General features: G+C 45.9%; 2 protein-coding genes across 3 annotated transcripts in view; one reads left to right on the top strand and one right to left on the bottom strand.

Moving 5' to 3' along the window:
* ADAM19 (ADAM metallopeptidase domain 19) overlaps positions 1–8,106 on the top strand; it is a 38,676-nt gene extending 30,570 nt beyond the window's left edge. Inside the window, exons 18-23 of the mRNA XM_026858510.1 lie at positions 960–1,068; positions 1,171–1,306; positions 1,563–1,635; positions 2,187–2,396; positions 4,895–5,041; positions 5,826–8,106. Of these exons, the coding sequence (XP_026714311.1) occupies positions 960–1,068; positions 1,171–1,306; positions 1,563–1,635; positions 2,187–2,396; positions 4,895–5,041; positions 5,826–5,900 (750 nt within the window). The 3' untranslated portion in view covers positions 5,901–8,106. The remainder of the gene's footprint in view (positions 1–959; positions 1,069–1,170; positions 1,307–1,562; positions 1,636–2,186; positions 2,397–4,894; positions 5,042–5,825) is intronic.
* Positions 8,107–8,785: 679 nt separating this feature from the next.
* On the bottom strand, positions 8,786–18,086 carry NIPAL4 (NIPA like domain containing 4). 2 transcript variants are annotated; one of them, XM_026858594.1, is made up of 7 exons: positions 18,035–18,086; positions 16,198–16,446; positions 13,486–13,542; positions 12,348–12,438; positions 11,115–11,275; positions 10,433–11,016; positions 8,786–9,990 (listed from the first exon to the last, which is right to left on the bottom strand). In XM_026858594.1, the coding sequence occupies exons 1-7, from the start codon at positions 18,069–18,071 to the stop codon at positions 9,979–9,981; spliced, it is 1,191 nt and encodes a 396-aa protein (XP_026714395.1). In that variant the 5' UTR covers positions 18,072–18,086; the 3' UTR covers positions 8,786–9,978. The 2 variants fall into 2 exon arrangements, with proteins under 2 accessions (XP_026714395.1, XP_026714394.1); XM_026858593.1 differs by lacking the exon at positions 8,786–9,990 and having other exon boundaries at positions 10,026–11,016.
* Between the last annotated feature and the right edge of the window lie 20 nt (positions 18,087–18,106).

Below are 18,106 nucleotides of genomic sequence, written 5' to 3'. Positions count from 1 at the left end.
TTATTAATCTGCACATTCCTTTCATGCTTGATGCATTTTCTGGTCTGTGAGTGTCCCTTTGACATAGGATTTAAGGGGGTCCACAGGAGTGATATGAATTGCAATGAACAGAAAACAAGAAGGGATAATGTTATAGAAATATCTTCTGGGCCCAGTTTAGATTGAATAAAAAAAAAAAACCCAAACAACAGACTTACTGAAGGAAGAGCATAGTAAAAAGTCATGTTTAGAATAGTTGATCCCAAACTGTGCTCTGCTCTACCCTCAGGGAATGGAAAGAAAAGGCTGGTGAGTATTTTTTATACCTTTTGCTGACGTTTCTGGCACAGAACATCAATATCTCTCAATCCTTATGGTCCAGTTAGGCAATGGAGAGTAGGAATTCGACACAGCAGCGTGCGGCAGTGTGCGCCTCCCTGAGCAGCCTGGGGATCCCCATGATGTACCTGACAGGGAGAGGGACTCACCCCATTCTTTCATTCCCAGTCTGCTTCATTTCTTACGATCCGTGAAGCTGTAGGAAGTGATTGTCAGCTACTCCACAGAATCAAATTAAATGCTACAATTAGCACAGGACATCCCTAATCAGTGGCTGCCTAGATGAGAAAACAAATAGCAGTGGGCCATGCAATAAACCTAAACAATAAGGAATCTTGGTCGGATGGAAGGGAAGACTCCTGTCCTCCAGTTTAGAGACAAGAACAAGAGAAATGTATTTCTAAATGCTGCTTTTCTCCTGATTCCAGGTTAGTGGTACTTCAGCTGAAAAACCTTTGTCTTTTGGAGAAAGGGAGAATTTCTGAGGACATAAAAGACATTTTCATTCTCTGAAAATAAAATGTTTCCAGGCACTTAACTCTTATAGGCCTGGAGTGTTTTATCCATCAAGGGCTTAATTGTTTTTAGCTTGCAGATTCTTTAGGAGTTGTCATTAAAGTCTCTGAGTCTTCCTGCTCCAGGTCTGCAATAACAACAAGAACTGCCACTGTGACCAGGGGTGGGCACCCCCATTTTGCAACAAGCAGGGAAGTGGAGGAAGCTTGGACAGTGGTCCCCCTATGCCCGAAGGTGAGTGGGACCAACTCTACTATGGTGGCACTGCAGAAGGACTTGAATTAGATGGGGAGCAGAGAGTTTTCCATTTAACTAACTCTACTTTCTTGTTCTCAGGCCCTTCAGCAGTCGTGATGACTCTTGCAATCCTGGCTCCCATTCTCCTTCTCATTGGAGTCCTGTTCTTATTCTATTATCTGAAATGCTGGAATAAATTTGCCATCTGTTCTCTAAAGAAGACCCCACAGTTCAGGTAAATTTTCAGTGCTGTGCCTTGTCTGCTCATATCCACCCCATTCCAGTGTCAGAACAGAAGAGAAATTGCAAAGGCTGTGAGGAATTTAACTAGATGGGTTTGTTGGTATAACCAGTATTTGCTTCTCATTTTTTTACTTCAGTTAAAATATAACGGAAAATACAACAACAACAACAACAACAAAACCCAAAAAAAACCAAAAAAAGGAGACAACTTATCAAGGAAATAACAGTTACTCTTTTCTTCCTCTCAGTGTCAGTGACACCTCTGGAAACGGGCATGCAAACCCTGCCTTCAAGTTGAAAACCCCTCAGGAGCAGAGGAAGGTAGGGGCAAGGTCACCTTCCACCTCCGTGAGGAGAGATGCTGCTGCCCTAAGATGTGGGATGTGGTTCCCTCTCAGTGCAGTTAGGGAGCGATTTTGTCAAAGGGTGGGAAAAACAGACATCACCCTGAAAGTCAGCGGGAGCTGAATGTAGTATCTATTTGTAGTGATTTCCTTAGAAGGCAGGAGCTGGGATTTGATCAGACGTGTGTGGCCTCTTGTCTCTCCTGATAGATCATCTTCTGTCACATCCCCCTCTCAAAACTGTAGAAATTGCAAGCCCTGGGTTTATTTGCAAGCGTCACTTAAAATCCTAATGCCTGAGTTACTCTGTTCTCTCGATTCCCATTTCTGCCTCATGATTCCAAGTTGTACCAGTTTATCTAATCAAAGCCTACTGGACATATACAACACATACTGGTGTTGCAGGCAATATTTTCTACTATGTGGCTCATAGACCTCATGTGGATCCTCAAAAGTGTAGCAGAGAGAAAAAAAGGTGGTTTCAAGTGGAAATATGTAACTCAGGGGATTTCTGGGTCTTCTGCACAGGTGATTGGCTTCCCTGGAATCCCACCAAAACCTCCTCCCCAGCAAGCTCCAGGACTCCAGATAACCACACAGCAGCCATCCACCTCCTCCACGGGGTACAGTGCGGGGCAGCCCGCTGGGCCAGCGCAGCCGCTGCCGGCAAAGGACGTTGCCCGACGGACACCCCCGAGCAGGCCAGCACCTCCTGCTCCCAAACCCCCCGTCTCTCAGGTACGGAGTTGTGCCGCTGTCCTGCAGAGGCAGTTTGATGAGAGGTTTGTTTTGAGTGAGGCTGATGAAGCCTCTCTGACTGTGGTGGGGGTGTAAGAGTTACCATGCTCGGTGGTGCACACTCCATCTCACAGGACGATTACCGTTGGTGCTCCTTGCCTTGTATTGTAGCTGGTAATGACCGCGCTGGGCACTACCATGCACAATTACTGTTAATTGTCCCCTGATACCTCTGACCTGAACCTGAAGTCAGGTATCTTCGCTCACAAAGCAGCATTCATTTTACCAACATTTTTTTAGCTGAAAATCAAATAGATAATTTGCCAGAATGAAAGGGCTGTACAGATTTTTCCCTAAGCAAGCCTAGCATAGCTCCTTTTACCATTTGCACTTATCTCCCAGAAACAAGTCCTTGTCAGATTACCAGTCAGTGATAAGTCTGAGGGTCAGTACTGAGTACAGGATCCCCATTCCTTGGGATGATCCCCCAGGTATCTTGCTCTTGGCCATTCCTGGACTACAGCCTTGGGAGTCTCAGACAAATTTTAATGTGAAGCAGAAATGGGACCTTTAGTATGTTGCATAGGAAATGTTAGACCTAACCCAGACTGACCCCATCTTATGTGAGCATCTTAGCCATGAGGTTATTTTGAGGGTTTATAAGGAAAGGGTATTGATTTACTTTTTTTCTGGCAATTTTATTCTAAGCTTAGTACAGACCCTACACTTATGGAAAAGATGGCAAATCAATCAGACTGACTTAAGCCCATTTCACCAAAATATTTCCCTGCTAGCTTTATTAGGTTAGGGCCAGCAGAGAAGCAAAGAGCTCAGTTACAGAGAATAGCAGGCAGCTGGCTCCCAGGCAATCTCTCTCTCTCTGAAGGATATAGACAAAAACAAACCTGAAATATTTTAGTGAATGGGATCTGTTTCTAACTCCATTGTTCCTGTGAACAGCCGGCACTTCAGCAGGAAAGAAAACTAAAACAAAAGAAGGAAGCTGACTGCAGTCAATAAGGAATAGGTATCCTTCCCAGCTGGTTGTTGACAAGTTCCCCACAATCTCCACTGTGTTCCGTCCCCAATGCATCCAGTCTCTTTATCTCACTCAGACTTACTAGATGGAACACTTTTCCTAGGTTTTCCAAAAGAAACCTTGCCATTTCTGGGTTGGAGAACAGCCACAAGATGTAGAAGGTATAGGGGAAAGAATTAATTTACTGTTTGCTAGTGTCAGTGTCCTTCCTAGACTTTTGCAGTATCTGCCATATTTTCTTTCTTGGTATTCCTAAAAGAGCTCTTTGGACCTGGCGATCGATGGGATTTAGTCTGGCTTGTTCTTCCTGCAGTCACAGGGCAAGGTCCCAGGAGTGCAATAGATCCCCAAGCATCAGCTGATGCGGCCACCAAGCATTGTATTTATGCATAGTCTAAGGAGACTGCAGGGGTTTTGGGTGCCCTCCAAGTTGTGACTGCAGCTGTGTTTATTAAATCAACACCTGTAGGCCAGTGACTTAGCACAGAGGCTAAGCAGCAGCCGGCAGTTAGTTTTTGTGTGGGTAACTTCTCCCTAGGGGCATGCTTTACAGTGAAATTAATTAAACAAATGGAAAATATAACGCTCTGAGTATCCTATTAGGGACAGCTGAGCGCACAAACAAAGTAATAGCTGATGGTAGGTGGGTGCAGAGCTGCGTGTGCTTGTATGAGCACATATATACATGTATATAGGGCTCACAGATACTGTATAGGCAATCATACAGTGAGCGTGTGTGAAACTTGCTTCCAACCTTAAGTGCATCAATAATGTGGCTAATTAAAAGGCTCTGGAACTTAGCTTCCCTGTTACTTGCAAAAGTCAAGGCTTAAAACTTCTGAGTCCTCTAGTACCCAGAATATGTCATGATTTCAGCCTGCAGCTCCACTGAGGAGGCAGAGAAAAGTAACAGTTACCCTGTTTAGTCATCTTCAGTTTGAAGCCAGCTGCCCAGCAGCCCAAAGCCATCCGGTCTTCATGAATCTTGATAGGTGAAAAACTTGTACATGTTGAAACCCACTAATCACCTGCATCATACAATAAGCCATTGTGGCAGCCACCTGCGTTCCCTCCTTGCTTCAGAGAGGGAGAGGTCTTTGCAAGCATGGTTTTACCTGTGTCCCTTCAGTCCTTTGTCTCAAGTGGGGGTGCTACAGGAGGCTGAGTTGTGATGGGAACTCCTGCCCAGTCTGTACGTTTTCTCCTGTTTTTCTTCATGCAGCTATTAGATTGTAATATCCCTGGGGTTAACTCCAAAGCAGAGACCTCAAGGTGGGCAGCTGCCTACCCAGTCTGCTGTCTCAGACCTACAAAAAAGAAAAAACCCAAGAGGTCTGAAGGACCTGTGGCCATACCCAGAAGTTCAGGCCATGTAAAGTGAATGCAAATATTATCTCTGTTTTCAGGCTGGGCATATGTCCAGGCTGAGAGTTCAAAATTTATTTTTTTTTTTGCATAGGATATTTCTAGGCCCCGGCCACCGCAAAGAGCTTTGCCAGCTAATCCCATCCCAGCCAGACCCAGAGCCTGGCCAGGGAACAGCCCGGCCATCTCACTGCCTCCTGCACACACCAGAACCCCAGGACGGCTCCAGCCGGCGGCAGAGGTAGGCACTGAGTGCCGTGGTGGGAAGCACAGCAACGTCCCCTCACCACTGGAGAATAAAAGCACTCTGAAGGGAGTAACCTTGCTGTCATACTGCTAAACACTTTCATGCACAGCCCTGGTGGGTGGAGACAGAGAGGCTGTTGGGTTGGTTGCCTTTGTTGCAGGGGTCTCTGTTTTTACCTGCTCCTTATTAAGCATAACTGGGTTAGGCAAAACAGTTAGTTCAGTCCTCCGCACCCCTGAGCACTTCCCCAGACAAGACATTTGTGTGAGGGGCCGAGCAATGGGAGGCCAAGTGGTGTCTAACCCAGAATGGTTAGTGAAGAGCAGCAAAGCAGGAAGGTCCATGCACGACTTGAGGACCCTAGTAAGGAACGGAAATTCTCTCCATTCTCTAACCATAGCTAAGGAGATGCTTTCCCTGCAGGGGGTGTTTCCCAAAATTGTCCTTAATAAGGAGAGTTAATAAGGGACTTTTAGTTGCTGAGTTCAGCTCCCTGCAAACCAGACCCCTTAACACAAAACACCTCCACTCCACACAGCACAGGTGCTGCCCTCAGCCTGCAATGTACTTGAGGCCAGCTGTGAAAAATTGAGAGAACTGAAGGAGCTTCATTGTGCTCCTGGTGGGAGAGTTTCCTAAATGATGTGTTAGGGTGTGAATGCATGTGAACAGAGACAGGCTTCCCCTGGTCCCCTGTAACATCATCTGAAGGAAAAGGCAGCATTTGCTCTTTCACCAGCGCTCACTCTCTCTCTTTCCCGTTTTCTATCTCACCCAGACTGCTGGCGTCAGGACAGCTGGAGCAGTGAACGTCTATAAAGTGGGACAGCTGGGCTCCTGTGGGCACTCATGAAACAGTCTGTTTCTGGCTGGCTCTGACCTTCACCAGGGACTGGATGGCCTTCATCATGCAAAAAAACGTCCACGGCCACAGACAGTGTCTTGGTTTCTCTCCTCTAGCCTCCCTGGTTTCTTATGTGACTCAACAAGCTGCAGTCAGGCTTGTCAGGAGTGCCCCCAGGAACATGTGCCGGTACATGCCAAGCTGAACTCGACCCTCTCTGATAGCCTTTTCCATATAGGGATGTCTTGTTTATACGGTATTTAAATATTATTGTGCAATATCCAATGCAGGGATGGGGTGATGGGGTTTTCATGTGGTTTTAATCAGTTATTTAAGTGTTACCAGAGAGAACAAGCTGTGAGTGCAGGTGCTAGCCCTGATGGGCTTTCATGTTAGACCCAGCCCTGTTGGCTTCCTCAGCTGCATACGTTGGTGCTATACAGAAACCTCTGCCTCCTAAGAGGAGAGCAGGCGGCAACCGTTGATAACTTTCTTCAGCTTATTCTCAGTTTACAGTGGGGGACAAGCAGGGCCACAACAGGGAGAAAACCATGGAAATATTCCTGGTTAAAATAATTTGTGGGTCACAGTGGACTTTGATTAGCTTTAATAGAGCAGATTAGTTATATTCCGCATATAACCATCATCAGCAAGAGCACCGCAACCTGTCTGTCCTCCAGCACTCACTTGGCTTGCCTCAGTGCTGTAAGACCTGACAGTATCCTCAGCGTGGCTCGTGCACTCTCATCCGTGTCCTTGGGACACAGGCAAGGTACGACAGGGAAACTCTCTGGCCAAGATACAGAGCAAACGGCCAGAAGGAAGCTCAGCAAAAGCCAGTGCTGAAATCTCTTCTCCAGCATGCGGTACCATGGGTCAGTGGACACTTTTGCACGTCTCCTCAGGCTTCGGTCTGTGCTGAGCAGTAATTCAGCACGGGCTGTCTGCTCCCCTTACCAGTGAGAAACCTACCTTAAAATTGCCCAGGTGGTAAAACAGCAGAAATATTAATGCAACACATGGTGCTTTTGTAGGGCAGCTCATTTACTCCAGGTTTTTTTCTCCAGGACATGGATGGAAAGAGTTGTCTGTGCGCACTTTAAGCAGCTGATGGTTCTGACCCTGAGGACCCTCCCTTATGAATTTGTTGTTGTGTTTTGTTTTTTTTTTCTCCTAATAGTTTGGACTTTTGTATGTTTTTTCCTCAGGATTTTAAATTAAGACCTTTTGTTATACCATTTTTTTTTTCCTTGAAATTATTTCCTAGAACACAGGGAATTCTGGATCTATGGCTACAACATTTCTGTTGTGTCTGATTTATTATACACAAATCCTCAAAACAGTGTGATTGCTGCTGCACATGTGAGAAACTGTTTTACTGGCATAAAGAAAAAAAGTCTTGTCTGATGGTTTTCTTTCCCTAAGCTCTACTGATTGAAAAAAAACCCAAAACAAACAGATAAACCCTCAGCCTTCATTAAATTTGTAGTTATATGTAGCAATGTATCTGTAGGATGACAACCACAATAGTTTTCACAACTTTACTACCTCTTTCTCCACAAGGAAACAGTACACAGGGTGTGTCTTGAATTTCTGGTTGATGATTCATTATCTTAATAATTTTGGACCTTTTCTTAACTTCTGTATGCCTGGAAAACAAACCAACCTAAAAGACTTCTCTGAAATAAGGGATGGCAAGTGAAGGACATCAGCTTTCTAAATTTTCTGTGTCTTTTTCTGTAATTGAATTATTACATATAAACAACCTATATTCAGACAACCCCCAATTTGTTTCTTGAGGTGCAGGTAATATGGCTGTGTAATGGCACATTTTACTGCTCACAGGTGGAACAGTAAGTTGGGCACATACTGTACCTATACTGTGGTACAGATTCAACCACAAGAACTTGATCTTGTATCTGAGCCCTTGCTGAAGCCAACAGCATACTTCTGCTGCGGCCTCTGATCTTTATCAGATGGCCATCAAAAATCACTAAGAATATTTTCAGTGCATTTCATCTGAACATGGGATCAAGCTTTAAAAAAATTCCCCCAGACACACAAAGCTCAGAGAACAACTGGATGTGACCAAATCCTAATGGAAAACTTTATTGCTGGAATATCATAAAGTCTCCAAAAGGTAGTTTTAAATAAGTCCTTTTAATTCTTTGTATGTGTGCAAATTGAGTGAATAAGAATAGGGTAACTGTAGGAGGAGTAAAAGATGGTAAAACGTGAGGGTTTTTTTTAAAAGATAACATTGCTTGGAGGAACATATACCAAAATACATCTCACTTTCTCCTGTGTCCACATGGTTTACAATAATGCTCTTTGTGCATCTATGCAAATACTTGAAGAATGCAATTCATTGTGCCTTTTGCCTAGTTTTAATAAATTTATCAGTTGTCATTAACAAATATTTTGTCACTGTGTACTATTTTGGTTCAAAACTTCATTTTATATAAAGCATTTGTCCAGAGATGGCAGGATATCTGGAGGAATGGCTTTTATGAAATGCAGTTCTAGGCAGTGAGAAGAATGAATTCTGTTTATAATCTACTTCTAAATTAAAGTGCATAAAGCATTATACCGATTTGGATGCCAAAAACAAAGCTAGAGTGAATTACTTGGATTATTTTCTGATACCAAAGGAGGGCGCTGCTGTTTTATTCTCTGCCGCAGATGCTCTTCTGTACTCGGCGGTCCTTCAGCCTGTTTATCCTTTAGGGCTACGCCGACCAGAGAAATTATTAAAAACTGTCAGATCCATCTGCAAGGTTGGTTGGTTTTTAGTTTGTTTGGTTTTTGGTTGTTTGGTTGTTGTTTTTTTTTTTTTTAGAAAAAGCCTTTATTTCCCTTTCCACATTAAAAAAAAAAAAGTACTGAAATGTTATTAAAATAAGAGATTGCATATTCCTCTCCCCTCCAACCCCAAGTTGCATTTGCTCGGCGATGCCCAGACCCAGGTATAAGCAGGGCAGCATCTCAGACAGCATCAGTGTGCGCTGTGGTCCAGGGCTAACCCAGGCAGAGCTGTCTCCCGCCCAAGGAGGCCTAGCAAAGCCAACTCAGGCTTTGTGGCTCCTGGTTTGGGATTTGCTGTGAGCAAAGGGCTCTAAGCCTCTCCATGCTGTAAGACCTAGCAGCAAGATGGGAGAAACTTTGAACTCCCTTTTTCACCTTCTAACTCAAAATGTTATTTCCCCCATCCCTTCATCCTCACCCTTGATATATATCCAAGGGGGTTTTGAAGGTGAGCTGTGAGCAAGAGTCCAGGTAACATCCACTGAGAAAGATGGAGAGGCATGGATGGGACAACTCTGGGTTAAACTGCATCCCTACAGCTCTGAAGAGCATCATCCACTTATATCTGTTTGGATTTTAATATGCAGCTCAGACATCCCTCTAAAAAAAATTAAAACCAAAAGAAAAACAAAAAACAAACCCCAAAACTTTTGGACTTAAATGGTAGCAGGACAGGTCATGAGGCTCAAACAATTGGGGCACTCTCCAGGGTCAAGACATATCCTAAGAAATGAAATACTTAATTTTAAGAGCCACTTGATCTTTCAGGCTGAAAAGACTTTCACAGACCATAAAAAGTCTTGAAGGTGGTGGCAGTGTTTCTCCCGATTATAGATTTCCTCTGCCAGAGCTCCCCAGCCTGAGCAGAGGCTGCCCCTCGCTCAGATGAGGTCTTGTATCAGGCCCAGCAGCTTCATCAACCCTATCAACATAGCCTGGGCACAGCTGCTGAGGAAAAAACCCAAACAAACAAAACCCCACATAAAACTTCATTTACACTGTGCTGCAGGGAAAATCCTGCACCTCACAAAGAAACAAAAGCTGAAAAAGATTTCTCTGCCACAGTCCTGTAAAAACACTTCATGGCTTGGGTTCTGTCACTGAGCCTAAATGAGCACCCATTCCAGAATTCGCCACGTTTTGCCAGTATTCACCAATATTCTTGTCCCATATTTGCAGAGCAAGTAACTAAAGATGGATGAACAGAGTCGGAGTAGCAGGCGTGCACCATTCAGTCCTTGTCGCTCACCTTCATTTGAGATACTGGTGTGTATTTTAGAGTTCACGCAAGCATCTAGAAAGGAAGAAAAACAAAAAATAACAAATCAATGACTCAGTCATGGCCTGGATATAAACACACCAATGGCCACCCAGGGGAAGGAGTGCAAGAGTAAACATTACCCCTGCCAAGAATAAGAGATGGGAAGGGGCCCCAGAGAGGAGCTTTGTCCCAGTAATATCATATTTCAAGAGGATTTTAATTTTCAGTGGCTGCATGTATTAAAGCCCAGTGAGGATTAAACATACCCCTTGCTGCCACACCATGACAAAGATCCAATCCAAAAGGCCTGAGAAAGACTTGACTCTGCCAAGCTTTAGATAAGACATCGTTGGGTTTATTTTCTGCTTTTCCTCTTTTTTTAAATTGCTTACTAGCATCTGGAATATTGATATCAATTCATTCACCCAACCTCCAGACCCTCGCGTACAACGCACTAGGTGTAGGTCATGAATACTTTGGGTTTATCCTCTGGGGTGATGCTGGAGTTGTCCACCTCTATCAGGATGTTCTTGTCATCTCGGGTGACCGGTGCTTGCTGTCCACTCTGGAGGACTTGTGGTAGGTTCCCTAAACTGACATCCATGTCTTTGAAGGCATGGAGTAAAAACACCCCCAAAATGATGGTGAGGAAGCCACAAACTGTCCCAATGATGTCGACTACGGTCATGGTGACCCACTCCTTAAAGAGGATGATGGAAGTTGTGATGACGATGGTGGTGAACAGCACGTAGTAGATGGGAAACACCAAAGAGGTGTTGAAAATGTCTAGAGACTTATTGAGGTAGTTAATTTGTGTAGTGATGGATGCCACCAGCGTGATGACCAGGATCCATGTCAATGGGTGCTGCAGCACAGGCTGGCCAACAAAGAAGCCCTTGATGGCAATACCCAGGCCCTTGACTGAGGACACGGAGAAGGCACCAATAACAGAGCAAATGGTGAGGTAGATCAGGATGTTGCTCTGGCCATAGCGGGGTGCAAGGTAGAAGATCAGGAGGAGGCAGACAGCCAAGAGGATCGCAGCATAAGCGAGGAAACCTGGAAGAGGAAGAGAAGTAACTCAAAACTGAGCGGGGGGCATGGGGAGCAGTATGCACTGCCCAGCCCCAAGAGAGAACACACGACCTCCTGCATACCTGGCTCTTTCAGCTTAGAAGACATTTCATCCAGAGTGGTGACCTCCTCATCCTCTGGGGCATGTATCACCATCACCGTGCTGCCCACAAGGCTGAGCGTACAGCCCAGCTTTCCCAGCAGGTTGAGCCGTTCTCCAAGCAAATATGAAGACAGAATGGCACTGCACAAGACAAAAACAGCTGGTGCTTTGAAGTCCTTTAAAAAAGGAACAGCAGCTAAAGTAAGTGTGTCTTCATGTGCCTTCACAAGGACACAAATTGTGAGTAAATCTGTTGGATTCTGGTGTGTTAATAGGCAATCACATTGCATCTACTGACAGCTGAACCTGCAGAGGTGCAGGTGTAACCTATAGATCAGCGAGGTGAAAAAATGCTGAATGTGTTAGCACATTCTCAGAACTATTTTGAGGGTCTACAGATTCACCCATGAGCTGTTGGGCATTATGAAGCCTTTATGCCTAAGGACCTTCAAGGACACTTTCAAGGACCAGTAGAACAGAGGAAAAAAAACCAACCTAGTAATGAGTTACATTCATTTTAACTTAATCATCAGAACTATTACACCCCAGAGAAACTCTGACAGTACTGGGGCTATAGATACATCTGCAAAAACATCTAGCTGTGGTCCGTAAAAATTTGGGGCAATCCACCAGAGCAGTCCTAACCCTGCTTATGCATTTCACTGTAACAGTCCTATAGAACCTTCAGTACTTGGAGTCACGTATCTTGATATGAATCTCCCTTTAAAAAATAAATTAATAAAATAGGGTTTCAGCCCTTTTGGCAACAGACAGGAGTATAAAACCACAACATCAGCGCACCCTAAAAGCCTAGAAAACAAACAGTGAAAGAAAGTTTAAAAACAAGCCTCATATTTTTGACCCTTTTAGATTTTTAGTATTGTTCACTACAAAAACAAAACAAAAATGACAACCTTGAACTGGCTAAAGAGCTGGAATAAGGAAGGAAGTAACACTGATATTTGCAGTAATTTAACCTGAAGTCTATATGGCTCCTATCCACATGCAGCATTTCCATAAAGGCATGCTACTTAATTCAGTGGTTTGAAAATGATCCCCCAAAAGGGCAACAACTGTTAGAGCATCTTTTAGAAAACACTGAGACATTTTTTCCCTTTAGGCAGAATAAATCATATTTGCATCACTTCAAGTCTTTCTATCTTACAAGACAAACAGGCAAACAAAAAAGGCAAACTACAGACACTCAAATCACCTTATGAGCACGCTCAGAGCCCCCAGAGGCGTGACAATAGTTGCAGGAGCAAAGGCATAGGCGGCAAAGTTGGCAGCTTCCCCTCCACCCACTAAACAAACACAAGAAAAATAAATATCAGTGAGTTACAGTATACTTTCTGTGTTTTCTCTTGTGGGCTTGCAAACTAGTAAGATGTCAGTTAGAGAGTGGGCTTTATTATGGGGGTTTCATGCTGCTGCTAAACAGAGCCAGCTAGTGGGTGAAAATCTGTTATAAATTAATGCAAGCAGAGAGGCATCCCCGGAGCCCTGCACCCCCACAGATGGAGAAGGGCTGGGGGTGCCAGGGCTTGGCCATGTCACAGCTGGCACAGATCAACCCACTGAACCCCACAGCCCAGCCAGGCAGCTGCAATGTGTCTGGGTGATTAACGAGGGGTGGGCTGTTGTGGGAGCATGTTGGGAGGCTGCTCCTCACTTACAAAGTGGCTTCTTGGGGTTGGGGTGTCTCCTTCTGGCTCAGTTGTCCTTGTCCCCCAAGCAGTGAGTATTGTGCCCTTTCTTAGGGGTGGTGTAGCAGGAGCTGTGAGGGCAGAGCAAGGCAGGGGCACCTTGTAGCTGCTGCAGCAGCAGTGAGAGCTAGAAAATGCTCCTCTGAAAAATCCTCTGCTGCTCTTTGCACGGCTGGGAGTCCAATTTGAGAAGATGCTGTAATGTTGCAGAATGAAAAGAAAGATTTGAGCCTTGCTCTAAGGCAACACAAGGTTAGCTCGAGAAAGGAGCTGCTATCAACACCTCCTTGCCAACTCCTTTGTGCTGCAGCAGCCTTTCCTGGAGCCCCGAGGCACTCACGGGAGGCTGTTTGCTCTGCGCTTGGTATGCAGGCAGACCAGCCAGCTGCCTTATTAAAACCTGGCTTTTCATGCTTTGGAGCTGGTAAAACTGAGCTAACAAGTCCTACCAACCCTGCGGGAGGATGGTGAGGGAGATCCTGTGCTGCTCACTGCCTCAGCCCTCCTTGAGGTACCTCTTCTGATGATGGGGGCGCTTCCTAGAAAAAAGGCTTTAAGCCACCAGATGCTGGGCTAGTTCCACACCTAATTCACAGGGACAGACCCTGCAAAAGCTTCAAACCCAGGGAAACAGCTTCTACTTACTGGTTAACAAGCCAGCCCACCAGAGCCAGTCCTTTAGGTAGCCATGGCCTCCATCTCCTGGGGAAGCAAAGCACACAGGTATGCAGGAGTTAACCACCATGTTTTTCAGAGTAAGAGATGAGAAACATCCCTTTGGAGAGGGGTAAATTGCAAGGAGAAGACAAAAGAAACAGCCTGGAAGGACAGAATGTGCAGATATGCCCTCCTACATGGATATTATGTTGAGTCAAGAGATGAGCGGAAGCTGGCGCTTGGGACTGGGTAATGCAAATGCAATAAAGCCAGTTGTTTAATCCTGAGTAGGAATGGCACCCACTGCCGCAGAGGTTCTTGGTTTGGGATGCAGCTTGCCCTGCTGCAGTATGGAACTTGGGGCTGCCCATCAGCCCTGGAAGCTGTAGTCATCCTTGTGGTTTATCAGGATGCATCGGCCCCTAAACCCAGCAATAAACACCCATGGGCCAGTCACGTTTTGTCTTGCATGTTCTACTTACCTGTTTGCTATGGGGCACTCCTGGAGCAGAGGGATGAAGGATGGCAGGGGCTGCTCTGTGCTGGGTGCTCCCCACCCAAAGGTTGCTCCCTGGACACCCTCCATCCTGCCCACGGGGAGCCTGCACTTCACTTCGCACTGCACTGGCTTGCTGTGGACTCTTGTGCATGGACTCTAAGGTAAGGCACTGAGTTATTCCAAACCTAGCTCAAGTGCGGGTTGTAGCTATGAAAGATGAAGAGGGGGGAAAACTGGTCGGTTGCTCTGTGCAGGCATGTGGTGCTTTACTTTGAATTGCTGTACAGTCATGGTGAAGTCTTCTTCCATCCTGTCCCAGAAGCTATCTGCTCCTTTTGTACGCTGCTTTGTATCCTAGCTGTATCATAGGGCCTCGGCCTGAGCTGCCAAAAATCCTAATGTTAACTTTCTGTGGAGCCGTCACTATGTGACTGAGCGTTTCTGATGAAAAGTGATTCCTGGCATTGGAAGAACTCAGTTAAAGAAAATGCGCATATAAATGAGGAAGAATGGACATACTGTGTTGGGAACTAATCCAGCTCTGCTCTTAACCCACAAGTTGTTAGATGTAGGGAGCTTGAGCCTGTTGACACTGTGAACTCTGATTTTATGGGGTCAGAGAGCACCTCTGTTTCTGTTAAGTCTGACCTGACTGGAGCTGTCAGTAGCAGCAGTGTTTGACCTGCCTTGGAGAAGAGTGATGTGCTCAGATAGGAGGGGTGAAAGACTGGGACTGAGAGATCAAAGGGTGAGATAAGGAAAAGGGGAATGAAGAGGCAGACAGGAATTTGCTAGAATCCAGCCTCTTCTAGTTCCTCAAGTTCACAAATGCTCAAGTTCAAATGTTAGGATTTGGTATTCCTTAGAAATTTCTGGGTTGTTTTGGTTTGTTTGGTCGGGTTTCTTCTCAAGAACTCTGTCAGCTGCAGTTTTCTGTCATTAATCTCTAATTCCTGGTTAAACATCCTGAAAAATAGGGAGGGGTTTGCTCTTGTTTTACTCACTTGGCTCTGTTGTGAAGGAGTTCATGGAGGGAAGGAGGAGAGAGAATCAACAATTGAAACAACACTAGTATTTCATTGTGCAAATATAATGTGAAAAGCAAACCCATGTGAGTTCAGCAGTTGCATGCAGCCAGCCGAATGGCAGGGGATGGAGACAGACTCGAGACTGGGCTGCGGCTCCAGTGCTGTTGGACTCTGGACAGTCACTTCATCATTCCATGCCTCTGTGCCCTCATAGGGGGACACAGTAAAATGGGGACAGTGATACTGACTTCCTTTGTAAAATGATTTAAGAATTGTTCCTAGGCCAGAACTGAGAAGCAGTGGTATCTTAATTATCATAATTTTGTTTTGTAGTTATGCAAGTAGGTCGGCTGCCAGGTAGGATTTACACTCTGGCTAGAGTAAATGTTTGCAATGCTGATGGGATGCGTCCAACTCCATAGTACAATTGTGCTGTAGGCAGTGCTCCTCCACCATTTGCCATCCATACATACGTGCACATAAACACATGCCTCACCCTAAGATCTCGGTGCTAGAGGAAAGTTATCTACACATTGTTGAGCAACATGCCTCACAAGTATCCTTTCTGAAAACCACAAGCAGAGTTCACACAGATCACAGGCGTGCAGTCCTGCATTAATAAATGGCTTTTGCTAATGAAATTAGAGCTCATGGGGCTGCATCCCTGTCTCAGTGACTTGGTAAAGCTGCCTAATGCATCAATAAGCACAACTGGGGTCACAGAGCTGTGCTGTTCTGCTCCAGTCTGTGGCACAGGGATGACTTACACCTTTGTGCAAAGAGGCACATTTCAAAGACCTTTCAACAGTCTGCTTCCTCCTGGCCTCACACTTTCCCATGCAAGAGCTGTGCTGGACACGTATTGCTTCTCTGGTGGGTGCATATCTGATGACACGGTGCATATGACTTGCTATTTGTGGTGCAAGGCAGGGGAATGCTGCTTTTAGCCGAGCCCTTTCAACACAGGGCTCTGTAAATTAGCTCCTCAGCACAGCAGTGCTCTCTGAGTCTCAGACAAATATAAATGCAAAAAAGGTCTATCTCACATTGCTGATGAAGACTGATGTGTACCCAGAGCTATTCCTTTGCCATACAAGTGCTGGAGTTTGGATGATGTGTGTGGTTCTGGGATTAGGTGGACCTCCTCCCTCCTGCCCCCCACAGAAGCCTTACCTGCCCTGGTGCCTCCCTTCTCCACCAGCCGTAGCAACCCCTTCTTCTTGAGGATGACGCTGCTTCCGATGAGGAAGCTGGAGAAAACAGCCAAGCCCAGGCCAATGTAGAATCCATAATTGTTTTCCAGTTGAGTTATCCAGAAGTTACCCGAAGTTCCATTGTCCTGGATAGAGTCAGCTGGCTCAGCATCGCTGATCACCCGGCACACAACCCGGTGGGAGAGGCATGAAAGGGTCACCAGAGACCCTGCGAGACCACCATGGAGATAAAACAGCAAATTACAGATATGACTATCAACAGTGTCTCTGTTGTTCTTTGGACTCACTCAGATGTCCCTCTGAACAGCCACTCTAACAGCACATACCCACCAGCTCTTAAAAACTCAGGACACCTCTTTACTCACGTGTGGAAATGGCAAGGTGTTGAGTGATGGATTTATGGAGTGCAGTTCCAGCAGCTCGTTGACACTGAATGTGTCTGCCACTCTACGCACTGAACTGGAAGGCCACAAGGACCACTACAACAATGTAATTTGAATTTCCAAATATTTATGCCAGCATCTCTCCACCAAACTCCAATGTTGTAAGTTTGAAGTATGCCATATCGACACTTGATTTTGTTGATTCAAGGGCTTTGGTGCTTTCCAGCCAACTAATCCTCGCATCTTCCCGCTTGTCTGCAGTTTACAGCTCTGGGTTTAATGTGGAGCGATGCCAGTACTTTGTTACTGTTCATCTGTTCCAGCTCTGTATACCAAGTGGTGTCACAGGATTGCTTGTAAAGCAACAGGCTCGTTCCAGACCAAAGTTTCACCTGTACGTTGCCTCTGCTGTCCAATGGTTTTATTCTACCTATTTGCAGAGTTCCTGAGAGCTTGTAAAGCATGACAAGTCCTGTCACTGTGGAAGGACTGGAAGCAGGCATAGTTTCCTGCTGTTAACACCAGAAGCACTAAGCCCCCTCATCTCTAGCCAAGGTGTGTTGGTCTGTGTGGGTGGGAAAGTTGCTGACTTTCTTCCTATCCTCACACTCCTACCACACCCGGCACATCTTTCTACTGCAATCTTTACTCCCAAGCGTAGTAAAGACGGTTTGACCGCAGCTGTGGGGCTCGGAACAGCCAGGTGGGAGTGTCACAAAAGTCCCTTTGTAGTAAAGGACTTGAAATTTTCTGCCTGAAATTAGGGAGCAAGTATCTGTATCTCCGCAGGTAGGGGTATGCAATGCCTAAACTGCTCCCAGTGCTGCCGGCAGCCTGAGCACGGCTCCCCCCTTTTTCCTGAACCAAGAGACTTGGGTTAGATCTATAGCTGCGCCTCCTGTCCCGGCATGTGTAGCTGAGGATCTGGATCCAAAGTTATTTTTTCCAATAGAAAAAAAATTCCAGTGACTTTCTAGATGAGTTTCCAAAGGTTCCCTAATCGGTTTATTTTCTAATGGAGAAACTTGGCTGTGGAAGCATTTCCTGGGGACAGGGGTAGGGGGGGGACGGGACGGGACATTTTGCCTCCGTGGCTGGGTAAAAGTCTCTGCAGTGTGCTACTGGGCACAAGCATAAATAAAGCAGTGGGGTGCGGCGATTCCCGACTGGATTAGGTAATCTTTAAAGGCAAAAAAATTAAAAATTCCCAGTTTCCCTGTAAGCGCTGTGAGGCTGCCCCAGCGCTGGCCGCGCTGTGTGTGCCTCTCGGAGAAAGGGAGCTTTCCCCTTCCTATAAAAAGAGGAAAAGAAACCCCAAACCCAGAAAAACAGAGCGACAGAGAACAGCCCCAAAGCCGGGTGGGGGGATGAAGCCGCTCCCCTCCCGCCGCTCCCCGGGCCGGGCTCACCCACCGTTGCTGCAGGTGCCGTTGGCCTCCAGCGGCTCCATCTCCTGCGCCCTGCGGAGGGCCTGTCTCTTATACA

Source organism: Athene cunicularia (genome assembly GCF_003259725.1).
Source record: "Athene cunicularia isolate RWA chromosome 13 unlocalized genomic scaffold, athCun1 chr13_part1, whole genome shotgun sequence".
Classification (NCBI taxonomy): domain Eukaryota; kingdom Metazoa; phylum Chordata; class Aves; order Strigiformes; family Strigidae; genus Athene; species Athene cunicularia.
The sequence above is the reverse complement of the archived record's forward strand: the minus strand, read 5'-3'. Positions and strand labels throughout refer to the sequence as shown.